The 13191-nt window shown below is 41.7% G+C and overlaps 1 protein-coding gene across 9 annotated transcripts in view; it reads right to left on the minus strand.

The window, feature by feature from the left end:
* LOC139747272 (DNA topoisomerase 2-binding protein 1-like) overlaps positions 1 to 9749 on the minus strand; it is a 688948-nt gene extending 679199 nt beyond the window's left edge. For all 9 annotated transcript variants that reach the window (XM_071659369.1, XM_071659371.1, XM_071659377.1 and 6 more), the window contains exon 1: positions 9628 to 9749. In XM_071659369.1, the coding sequence (XP_071515470.1) occupies positions 9628 to 9735 (108 nt within the window). In that variant the 5' untranslated portion in view covers positions 9736 to 9749. The remainder of the gene's footprint in view (positions 1 to 9627) is intronic.
* Positions 9750 to 13191: the final 3442 nt, after the last annotated feature.

Raw genomic sequence — 13191 nt, forward strand, 5'->3', positions numbered from 1 at the left:
GGAGACACCACACACCCCTGCCGCAAACCTACATTCACTGAGAACCAATCACTTTCCTCTCTTCCTACACGTACACATGCCTTACATCCTCGATAAAAACTTTTCACTGCTTCAAACAACTTTCCTCCCACACCATATAATCTTAATACCTTCCACAGAGCATCTCTATCAACTCTATCATATGCCTTCTCCAGATCCATAAATGCTACATACAAATCCATTTGCTTTTCTAAGTATTTCTCACATACATTCTTCAAAGCAAACACCTGATCCACACATCTTCTACCACTTCTGAAACCACACTGCTCTTCCCCAATCTGATGCTCTGTACATGCCTTCACCCTCTCAATCAATACCCTCCCATGTAAATAAATTATACATTTCCTTTTTTCCATAGCCAGAGGTTGAACCATTATGTGACATTCATTTTTTTCATTCATTTCAAGCTAGAAGTTTCAGTTTTCTAAATTGTTTCTTACATTTTTCATATGTATATATATGTGTGTGTGTGTGTGTGTATATGTGCGTATGTATATGTATGTGTGTGTATGTGTATATGTATATATATGTGTATATTATCCCTGGGGATAGGGGTGAAAGAATACTTCCCACGTATTCCTCGCGTGTCGTAGAAAGCGACTAGAGGGGACGGGAGCGGGGGGCCAGAAATCCTCCCCTCCTTGTATTCACTTTCTAAAATGGGAAACAGATGAAGGAGTCACGCGGGGAGTGCTCATCCTCCTCGAAGGCTCAGAGTGGGGTGCCTAAATGTGTGTGGATGTAACCAAGATGTGAAAAAAGGAGAGATAGGTACTATGTTTGAGGAAAGGAACCTGGATGTTTTGGCTCTGAGTGAAACGAAGCTCAAGGGTAAAGGGAAGAGTGGTTTGGGAATGTCTGGGGAGTAAAGTCAGGGGTTAGTGAGAGGACAAGAGCAAGGGAAGGAGTAGCAATACTCCTGAAACAGGAGTTGTGGGAGTATGTGATAGAGTGTAAGAAAGTAAAGTCTCGATTAATATGGGTAAAACTGAAAGTTGATGGAGAGAGGTGGGTGATTATTGGTGCATATGCACCTGGGCATGAGAAGAAAGATCAAGAGAGGCAAGTGTTTTGGGAGCACCTGAATGAGTGTGTTAGTGGTTTTGATGCACGAGACCGGGTTATAGTGATGGGTGATTTGAATGCAAAGGTGAGTAATGTGGCAGTTGAGGGAATAATTGGTATACATGGGGTGTTCAGTGTTGTAAATGGAAATGGTGAAGAGCTTGTAGATTTATGTGCTGAAAAAGGACTGATGATTGGGAATACCTGGTTTAAAAAGCGAGATATACATAAGTATACTTATGTAAGTAGGAGAGATGGCCAGAGAGCGTTATTGGATTACGTGTTAATTGACAGGCGTGCGAAAGAGAGACTTTTGGATGTTAATGTGCTGAGAGGTGCAACTGGAGGGATGTCTGATCATTATCTTGTGGAGGCTAAGGTGAAGATTTGTATGGGTTTTCAGAAAAGAAGAGTGAATGTTGGGGTGAAGAGGGTGGTGAGAGTAAGTGAGCTTGAGAAGGAGACCTGTGTGAGGAAGTACCAGGAGAGACTGAGTACAGAATGGAAAAAGGTGAGAACAATGGAAGCAAGGGGAGTGGGGGAGGAATGGGATGTATTTAGGGAATCAGTGATGGATTGCGCAAAAGATGCTTGTGGCATGAGAAGAGTGGGAGGTGGGTTGATTAGAAAGGGTAGTGAGTGGTGGGATGAAGAAGTAAGAGTATTAGTGAAAGAGAAGAGAGAGACATTTGGACGACTTTTGCAGGGAGAAAATGCAATTGAGTGGGAGATGTATAAAAGAAAGAGACAGGAGGTCAAGAGAAAGGTGCAAGAGGTGAAAAAAAGGGCAAATGAGAGTTGGGGTGAGAGAGTATCATTAAATTTTAGGGAGAATAAAAAGATGTTCTGGAAGGAGGTAAATAAAGTGCGTAAGACAAGGGAGCAAATGGGAACTTCAGTGAAGGGCGCAAATGGGGAGGTGATAACAAGTAGTGGTGATGTGAGAAGGAGATGGAGTGAGTATTTTGAGGGTTTGTTGAATGTGTTTGATGATAGAGTGGCAGATATAGGGTGTTTTGGTCGAGGTGGTGTGCAAAGTGAGAGGGTTAGGGAAAATGATTTGGTAAACAGAGAAGAGGTAGTGAAAGCTTTGCGGAAGATGAAAGCCGGCAAGGCAGCAGGTTTGGATGGTATTGCAGTGGAATTTATTAAAAAAGGGGGTGACTGTATTGTTGACTGGTTGGTAAGGTTATTTAATGTATGTAAGACTCATGGTGAGGTGCCAGAGGATTGGCGGAATGCGTGCATAGTGCCATTGTACAAAGGCAAAGGGGATAAGAGTGAATGCTCAAATTACAGAGGTATAAGTTTGTTGAGTATTCCTGGTAAATTATATATATATATATATATATATATATATATATATATATATATATATATATATATATATATATATTTTTTTTTCTTTTTTTTTGCTTTGTCGCCGTCTCCCGCGTTTGCGAGGTAGCGCAAGGAAACAGATGAAAGAAATGGCCCAACCCACCCCCATACACATGTATATACATACGTCCACACACGCAAATATACATACCTACACAGCTTTCCATGGTTTACCCCAGACACTTCACATGCCCTGATTCAATCCACTCACAGCACGTCAACCCCGGTATACCACATCGATGCAATTCACTCTATTCCTTGCCCTCCTTTCACCCTCCTGCATGTTCAGGCCCCGATCACTCAAAATCTTTTTCACTCCATCTTTCCAGTATACCACATCATTCCAATTCACTCTATTCCTTGCACGCCTTTCACCCTCCTGCATGTTCAGGCCCCGATCACTCAAAATCTTTTTCACTCCATCTTTCCACCTCCAATTTGGTCTTCCACTTCTCCTCGTTCCCTCCACCTCTGACACATATATCTTCTTGGTCAATCTTTCCTCACTCATTCTCTCCATGTGACCAAACCATTTCAAAACACCCTCTTCTGCTCTCTCAACCACACTTTTCTTATTACCCACACATCTCTCTTACCCTTACATTACTTACTCGATCAAACCACCTCACACCACATATTGTCCTCAAACATCTCATTTCCAGCACATCCACCCTCCTCTGCACAACTCTATCCATAGCCCATGCCTCGCAACCATACAACATTGTTGGAACCACTATTCCTTCAAACATACCCATTTTAGCTTTCAGAGATAATGTTCTTGACTTCCACACATTCTTCATGGCTCCCAGAATTTTCGCCCCCTCCCCCACCCTATGATTCACTTCCGCTTCCATGGTTCCATCCGCTGCCAAATCCACTCTCAGATGTCTAAACACTTCACTTCCTCCAGTTTTTCTCCATTCAAACTTACCTCCCAATTGACTTGACCCTCAACCCTACTGTATCTAATAACCTTGCTCTTATTCACATTTCCTTTCAACTTTCTTCTTTCACACACTTTACCAAACTCACTCACCAACTTCCGCAGTTTCTCAAATGAATCAGCCACCAGTGCTGTATCATCAGCGAACAACAACTGACTCACTTCCCAAGCTCTCTCATCCACAACAGACTGCATACTTGCCCCTCTTTCCAAAACTCTTGCATTCACCTCGCTAACAACCCCATCCATAAAGAAATTAAACAGCCATGGAGACATCACGCACCCCTGCCGCAAACCTACATTCACTGAGAACCAATCACTTTCCTCTCTTCCTACACATAAACATGCCTTACATCCTCGATAAAAACTTTTCACTGCTTCTAACAACTTGCCTCCCACACCATATATTCTTAATACATTATTTTTTTTTATTATACTTTGTCGCTGTCTCCCGCGTTTGCGAGGTAGCGCAAGGAAACAGACGAAAGAAATGGCCCAACCCCCCCCATACACATGTATATACATACGTCCACACACGCAAATATACATACCTACACAGCTTTCCATGGTTTACCCCAGACGCTTCACATGCCTTGATTCAATCCACTGACAGCACGTCAACCCCGGTATACCACATCACTCCAATTCACTCTATTCCTTGCCCTCCTTTCACCCTCCTGCATGTTCAGGCCCCGATCACACAAAATCTTTTTCACTCCATCTTTCCACCTCCAATTTGGCCTCCCTCTTCTCTCGTTCCCTCCACCTCCGACACATATATCCTCTTGGTCAATCTTTCCTCACTCATTCTCTCCATGTGCCCAAACCATTTCAAAACACCCTCTTGTGCTCTCTCAACCACGCTCTTTTTATTTCCACACATCTCTCTTACCCTTACGTTACTTACTCGATCAAACCACCTCACACCACACATTGTCCTCAAACATCTCATTTCCAGCACATCCATCCTCCTGCGCACCACTCTATCCATAGCCCACGCCTCGCAACCATACAACATTGTTGGAACCACTATTCCTTCAAACATACACATTTTTGCTTTCCGAGATAATGTTCTCGACTTCCACACATTCTTCAAGGCCCCCAGAATTTTCGCCCCGTCCCCCACCCTATGATCCACTTCCGCTTCCATGGTTCCATCCGCTGCCAGATCCACTCCCAGATATCTAAAACACTTCACTTCCTCCAGTTTTTCTCCATTCAAACTCACCTCCCAATTGACTTGACCCTCAACCCTACTGTACCTAAAAACCTTGCTCTTATTCACATTTACTCTTAACTTTCTTCTTCCACACACTTTACCAAACTCAGTCACCAGCTTCTGCAGTTTCTCACATGAATCAGCCACCAGCGCTGTATCATCAGCGAACAACAACTGACTCACTTCCCAAGCTCTCTCATCCACAACAGACTTCATACTTGCCCCTCTTTCCAAAACTCTTGCATTTACCTCCCTAACAACCCCATCCATAAACAAATTAAACAACCATGGAGACATCACACACCCCTGCCGCAAACCTACATTCACTGAGAACCAATCACTTTCCTCTCTTCCTACACGTACACATGCCTTACATCCTCGATAAAAACTTTTCACTGCTTCTAACAACTTTCCTCCCACACCATATATTCTTAATACCTTCCACAGAGCATCTCTATCTTAATACATATATATATATATTTTTTTTTGCTTTGTCGCTGTCTCCCGCATTAGCGAGGTAGCGCAAGGAAACAGACGAAAGAATGGCCCAACCCACCCACATACACATGTATATACATACACGTCCACACACGCAAATATACATACGTATACATCTCAACGTATACATATATATACACAGACAGACATATACATATATACACATGTACACAATTCATACTGTCTGCCTTTATTCATTCCCATCGCCACCTCGTCACACATGAAATAACAAATCCCTCCCCCCTCATGTGTGCGAGGTAGCGCTAGGAAAAGGCAACAAAGGCCCCATTTGTTCACACTCAGTCTCCAGCTGTCATGTAATAATGCACCGAAACCACAGCTCCCTTTCCACATCCAGGCCCCACACAACTTTCCATGGTTTACCCCTGATGCTTCGCATGCCCTGGTTCAATCCATTGACAGCACGTCGACCCCGGTATACCACATCATTCCAATTCACTCTATTCCTTGCACGCCTTTCACCCTCCTGCATGTTCAGGCCCCGATCACTCAAAATCTTTTTCACTCCATCTTTCCACCTCCAATTTGGTCTTCCACTTCTCCTCGTTCCCTCCATCTCTGACATGTATATCCTCCTGGTCAATCTTTCCTCACTCATTCTCTCCATGTGACCAAAACATTTCAAAACACCCTCCTCTGCTCTCTCAACCACACTCTTTTTATTACCACACATCTCTCTTACCCTTACATTACTTACTCGATCAAACCCCCTCACACCACACATTGTCCTCAAACATCTCATTTCCAGCACATCCACCCTCCTGCGCACAACTCTATCCATAGCCCTCGCCTCGCAACCATACAACAATGTTGGAACCACTATTCCTTCAAACATACCCATTTTTGCTTTCCGAGATAATGTTCTCGACTTCCACACATTCTTCAAGGCTCCCAGAATTTTCGCCCCCTCCCCCACCCTATGATTCACTTCCGCTTCCATGGTTCCATCCGCTGCCAAATTCACTCCCAGATATCTAAAACACTTCACTTCCTCCAGTTTTTCTCCATTCAAACTTACCTCCCAATTGACTTGACCCTTAACCCTACTCTACCTAATAACCTTGCTCTTATTCACATTTACTCTCAACTTTCTTCTTTCACACACTTTTACCAGTCTTTGTATATGTATGTATACACTGAAATGTTTGTGCATGTATTTTTGTGTGTATAGGCATTTATGTATGTATATATGCAGATGAGCAGTTGGGCCATTCTTTGTCTGTTTCCTTGCACTACCCCACTGACATGGGAAAAGGCGATTAAGTATAATAAATAGAAATAAACATATATTCATATTCATTTATTATACTTAAACGCTGTTTTCTGTATCAGTAAAGTAGCACCAGGAAACATGAAAAATGGCCCATCCACTCGTATATACATATATAAACATAAATGCCTCTACACGCACACATACATACATATACATATCAGCATATACATACAGACATATACATATACACATATGTACATATTCATATACATATCCCTGAGGATAGGGGAGAAAAAATACTTCCCACACATTCCTCACGTGTCATAGAAGGAGACTAAAGGGGACGGGAGAGGGGGGCTAAACGGACACTCATCTGCCCTCTTTTTCAACCCTTACACCTTCCTCTTGACCTCCACCATTTTCTTTTGTACAGCTCCCAGTCATCTGCACTCCTTTCTTTTATCATCTAAACATCTCTTTTATTTCATTAACAACTTTACTTCTTCATCCAACCACTCACTACCCTTTCTAATATGCCCACCTTCCACCTTTCTCATGCCACATGCATCTTTTGCACATGCCATCAATGCTTCCCTAAATACATCCCATTCCTCAACCACTCCCCTCACATCATATGCCCTCATCTTTTGCCATTCTATACTCAATCTCTCCGGGTACTTCCTCACTAAAGTCTCCTTTCCAAGCTCACTTACTCTCACCACTCTCTTCTCCCCAACATTCTCTCGTCTCTTTTTAAAGCCTCTACAAATCTTCACCTTCACCTCCACTTCTGACTTATATCTCCTCTTTGTCAACCTTTCCTCATTTATTCACTCCATATGTGCAAAACATTTCAACACACCCTTTTCTGCACTCTCAACTACACTCTTTTTATTACCATAATCTCTCTTACCCTTTCATTACTTATTCAATCAAACCACCTTCCACCACATTCCATTCTCGCCACATCCATCCTCCTCTACACAACCCTAAGTACAGCCCATGCCTCGCAACCATATAATATTGCTGGAACTACTATTCCTTCATGCATACCCATTTTTGCTAAGTTAACATTCTTTCCACACATATATCATTAAGGCTGGAGGGTGTGAGCTGATTTCTCGTCTGTCTGAGGTTCAAAGAGTGACTTCACTCTTCTATAAACTACAGATATTCTGCTTTTAGTGATTCACTGTTCAATTTCTGTAATGTTGTGTTGCAAGTTTCTTCCACCAGTGGTATTAGGGTGCTGGAAGTGATTGTGAGGTCTTCTAAACACAATTGGTCCTTCATGTTGAGGTTTCTTGAGGATATGGGAAGTACTTTCGGAGAAGATTAACGAGAGATGCAAAAGAACTGCTCCTAGGGAAACTACACTGTAGATCTTAAGAGTTTTAGAAATGAAACCACAGAGTAGTTCTGTTATGGTGCAAGCTGTCAAAAAACCAACCACTTTCTGTCATTGTTGTGGAGGATGGTGTTAAGTACTTTTGTAATAGAAGACAATGGAGAATGGTTTGGATGTTTCTTGCCACAAAATCTGTGTAGAACAAGAGTTGTGGTTAGATGAATATATCTAGCATATGTTGTATGTGCTCATTGTGTATTGCATTGGAAGAGACCGAAGAGACCTGGAGAAAGAGCTGCTCCTTGGGAACTCCACCGTAAAGTTTAAATGATTTAGAGATAAAACCTTTGTGAATGATTCTGTCAGGGTGCCTGCTATGAAATGGCCTACCACTTTTTGTCATTGTTGTGGGAGAAGTGTTAAGTAACTGTTGTATGAGGGTATGTCAGGGGACAGTGCAGAATGCCATGGTTATGCTTGTTGCCACTAGTACCATGCAGAAGGGGAATTGTGGTTGGATGAATTTCTCCCGGATTATGTTGTGTAAGTGCAGTGTGGAGTGTAGTGATAAGACTTTTTAGGTTTGAAGCCAAGCTGTATCGGAAAGTAGGATGTTTTGTTTGATTCTGGTATGGATCACTTTTTCAGTGGATTTGGATACTGAGAACAGAAGTAATATTGGGCAGTAAAAGGAGGAAGAGAGATAGTTTGGAGGGTTTTAGGATTGGCTTGATGTTGGCAAGCTTCCAGATATTAGAGATTTTGTTGTGTAGCCAGGAGTGGTTGAAAATATCTCTAAGTACTTGGAATGAAAATGGCCAGTGTTATGTGAAAGTTTGATATGACTTCATGGCTTGAGGCAGGAAAGCTCTTTAAGTGAGAGTAAAAACTTGGTGGCCAGTTGCTTCTGGATGGATTTTATGAAAGTTTATCAAGACTTTCTTGTAAGGTGAGGTTGTTATATGGCTCACTTTTGACCAGTGTCTCATGAGTATTTTTGAGTGCTCTTCGGATGAAGAGAATTCCTTGGAATGGGCCAGGAGCGCTTCTTTAATAAGCATCAGGGAGGGAATATCAGCTGTCATCTTGTTTTTCCAGTAATAAGCTCAGCGAGTTTGGGCTTATTCTCTTATTTCTGACGATGGTGTGCAGTTTTGTCTGAGATGGTTTCTTTGCTTTATGAGGAGTGTATTTTGAGGAGAAACTGGGTTATACTTCTTTCTGTGTCCCTGTGTAATGTGGTTTTTGCTGGCTTGGCCAGAGATGATGATGAAGTGTGAGACTGCATAACCTTGGGATGAGAAATCATCTACAATGAAGTCTTGGAGCTTTATTTCCTGTAGTTTGTTTTTTGGTAGCTGCATTGAATAGGTGGGCCAAATATTGTGCTACTGTATCAGTTATTCATACTCAGATATATCACATCCAAATCAATATCAAATGCAAAGCACTTGATGGTCTCCTTTGTTCTACACTTTGATCCTAATTGTTTTCTCTACAGCTTAATTAATTCCATCCACTTACCTACCAACCCATAAACTGCAGACAGGAAGCCAATATGCAACCCCTCCAGTGCCCAACGTATCATGTTTACTATATAATATAATTACATTCCTGGATATACTCACAATTATTAGTGACACAATAATGAGAAGTATGAATTACAAAAAGATGCAATATCACCCTATGACAAAACAGCTCCTCAAATTCTTTTGATATGTGCAGTAAAGTCTACAATGATAAAAAACAATATGTTTTTCAATTTGTTTCCCTCTTCCAAGTACTCATCCCCTGCATTAGCCCTTCTGCACTATAATCCCAGATCCACTGAACAGAAAGACAAAATACAGCAATCTGCTGACTGAAGGTGTAGTGCTTCGATCTTACTTTAATATCCCTACCTGGAAAGTGCAGATGAGGCAAGTAGAACATGTTTGTTCTGTCAGTCCCACTTCCAGAACAAAATAGAGGTTGACATTTCCATCCTGTGAGCATACATTAACCTCCATCACCAACAAAAACCCATCCTGCAAGATATTTTCAAAATTAAATAATTGAAAGCTTAAACAGAAGAAAAAAAAATTGTATGAGAGAATGCTATAGAAGCTTTAAAGTTGTGCTTCTAGAAGAACCAGAGTGTCTTGAGTAAGTGTATTGAAAATTCTTGTTTAGGAGTTTAGTTGTTATAAAAGTATCTATTACATACAGTATCTATTACAACTCCATCACGCAATTCTCAAGTCCTGCTTATTCTGTATAGGTTGTAAGAGGAGCATCATAGGTGAGAGAATGTTGGAGTCATCCAAGGTAGTGTTTGAGGAAAAGTAGGAACCAAAGAGAGTTGCTGTGTCAGTGGGATAGACAGATATGGTACAATCAGAATGGAAAAGTGAAGGAAAGGCAGAGCAACAGAAGTTGTTAGAGACGTCTTCAGCCAAAAAAGGTAGAGCAACAGAAGTTGTTAGAGATGTCTTCAGCCAAAGACCAGGAAGATGCATTTTCTTTGGATAAAAGAATGCTTTGCCTCACAGTTAACATGCATGCAGTGATTACAGGCAGTGATAAGTGCTCAATGGTAGTTGGAGAAGGGAGAGTTTTTCCAAACTCTATATGTATTTGTCTTTATTAATCAAGCACATACATTTTTTGGAGTGGTGAAAATTATACTTTCCTCAGTATATCAGTCCTGCCATACATACAAATTCCCTTCACACAGTATTTACAGATTCTAGACATCTTGTGAATTCCTTGCTTTTCCCTGTTTCGTACCTCTCACCTCTCTCCAGATACACAGGCAAGCCTGTAATGGTTCCCTGGCCTCTATCTTTTAGGTCTTTTCCTGCTCTATTCTCAGTATCTACCATATTCTTCCATTCTCCTCCTCCTTTTTTACTAGAATCAATATCTCTCTCCATTTGAATCTGTATATGAGGTTTCCTGGCCTCCACTTTCAACCAAACTTTTCACAGTGAACTTCCAATCTATATCCATACCTGACTCAGTTCTTTATTTATAGCATTTTTGACTCGCCCTCTAAAGTTGTGTCAGTTCCTATGGACACCCAATTTTTGACACCCAAAATTGTACAAATCATGATTAGAATTATGGTGTTGCTTGAATGAATACTATGGGGACAACCACATATCACAGACTATGAAGCATAAACCTCATGACAATCACTGTTGCATGCCATTTTCTTAGATTCATACATAAGGCCAAACTGAGACAGAAGCAAACTGCCAGAGAAGGAAATGACAGAATGATAAAAGAACTAATATCACCCTGTTAAGCTCAACAGAGCAGAGCATATTAACAACCAAATCAACTCAGACAAGATATGTGACATCATCTATACATGCCAACAAATAAGGTCTGAAATCATATGCAACAAATGAAATCCCCTTTTTAGTGGCTTTCTGAATGAGTCCAGTGCAGTATTTGTGTCTTTCACAGAAGGAAAAAACTTTGTAATGGAGCAAGGGGGATAGAGGCTGATCCATCAACAAACATGGAGATAGATCAGCCAGAGAGGAAGCAAGACATGAATGAGGGAAGCCATAAGAAGGATGCTTAGAGACGAGACTCCAGTGCCAAACCTTGTCAAAAGCTTTTATCAAGGAAAACTGCATTGGATTCCCAAAATCTTTCAGGGATTATGACCAGACATTGTTTAATTTGTTTATGGATGGGGTTGTTAGGGAGGTAAATGCAAGAGTTTTGGAAAGAGGGGCAAGTATGAAGTCTGTTGGGGATGAGAGAGCTTGGGAAGTGAGTCAGTTGTTGTTCGCTGATGATACAGCGCTGGTGGCTGATTCATGTGAGAAACTGCAGAAGCTGGTGACTGAGTTTGGTAAAGTGTGTGGAAGAAGAAAGTTAAGAGTAAATGTGAATAAGAGCAAGGTTATTAGGTACAGTAGGGTTGAGGGTCAAGTCAATTGGGAGGTGAGTTTGAATGGAGAAAAACTGGAGGAAGTGAAGTGTTTTAGATATCTGGGAGTGGATCTGGCAGCGGATGGAACCATGGAAGCGGAAGTGGAGCATAGGGTGGGGGAGGGGGCGAAAATTCTGGGGGCCTTGAAGAATGTGTGGAAGTCGAGAACATTATCTCGGAAAGCAAAAATGGGTATGTTTGAAGGAATAGTGGTTCCAACAATGTTGTATGGTTGCGAGGCGTGGGCTATGGAATGAGTTGTGCGCAGGAGGATGGATGTGCTGGAAATGAGATGTTTGAGGACAATGTGTGGTGTGAGGTGGTTTGATCGAGTGAGTAACGTAAGGGTAAGAGAGATGTGTGGAAATAAAAAGAGCGTGGTTGAGAGAGCAGAAGACGGTGTTTTGAAGTGGTTTGGGCACATGGAGAGAATGAGTGAGGAAAGATTGACCAAAAGGATATATGTGTCAGAGGTGGAGGGAACGAGGAGAAGAGGGAGACCAAATTGGAGGTGGAAAGATGGAGTGAAAAAGATTTTGTGTGATCGGGGCCTGAACATGCAGGAGGGTGAAAGGAGGGCAAGGAATAGAGTGAATTGGAGCGATGTGGTATACCGGGGTTGACGTGCTGTCAGTGGATTGAATCAAGGCATGTGAAGCGTCTGGGGTAAACCATGGAAAGCTGTGTAGGTATGTATATTTGCGTGTGTGGACGTATGTATATACATGTGTACGGGGGGGGGTTGGGCCATTTCTTTCGTCTGTTTCCTTGCGCTACCTCGCAAACGCAGGAGACAGCGACAAAGTATAATAAAATAAAATAAATAAATTAATAAGATAGGAAAGAATATCACCAGTGGATCTCGCCTTACAGAATCCACACTAGGTGATCAAAGAGAAAATTGTGAGATTCAAGAAATCTAAGGATATGGGACTGAGGGAGGGATTCAAAGACTTTGGAGATAGTAGGTGTCAAAGCAACACGACGATAATTAGAGGGGTTAAAACAGTCACCCATCTTAGGGATGGGATGTACCAGCGCATGCTTCCAAGAATACAAAGCTCTAGATTTCATACAGAAACATAACAGGTGAGCAAATACAGGTACAAATTCAGAGACACACTCTTTCAGTACATGGACATGGATGTCATCAGGATCATATGCCTTGTTTGTGTCCAGGGAGGGAAGTACTTTTCAAACAGTTTGAAAAGAGATTATGGGAAGGGATATAGGATTAGTAAGAGGAACATCAGGGGGTTAGGAAATGTTAGAATCATCCAAGGGAGACTTAAAGAAGAAACAGAACCAAAGAGAGTTGCTTTGTCTACTGAGACAACTATATTAGTCAGAACAGAAAAGTGAAGGAAAGGTGGAAGAACAGAAGATGTTCATGATGCTCTGAGCTAAAGACCATGCGGATCTATCAGTAGATGAAAAGGAGAAGTTATTTCACTTCCTTTGAATAAAGGAATGCTTTACCTAATGAATAAGAAGCTTGCAATGATTATGGGCAGTGATAAATGCTAAATGTGAG

Source organism: Panulirus ornatus, chromosome 68 (assembly GCF_036320965.1).
Source record: "Panulirus ornatus isolate Po-2019 chromosome 68, ASM3632096v1, whole genome shotgun sequence".
In the NCBI taxonomy this organism is placed as follows: Eukaryota; Metazoa; Arthropoda; class Malacostraca; order Decapoda; family Palinuridae; genus Panulirus; species Panulirus ornatus.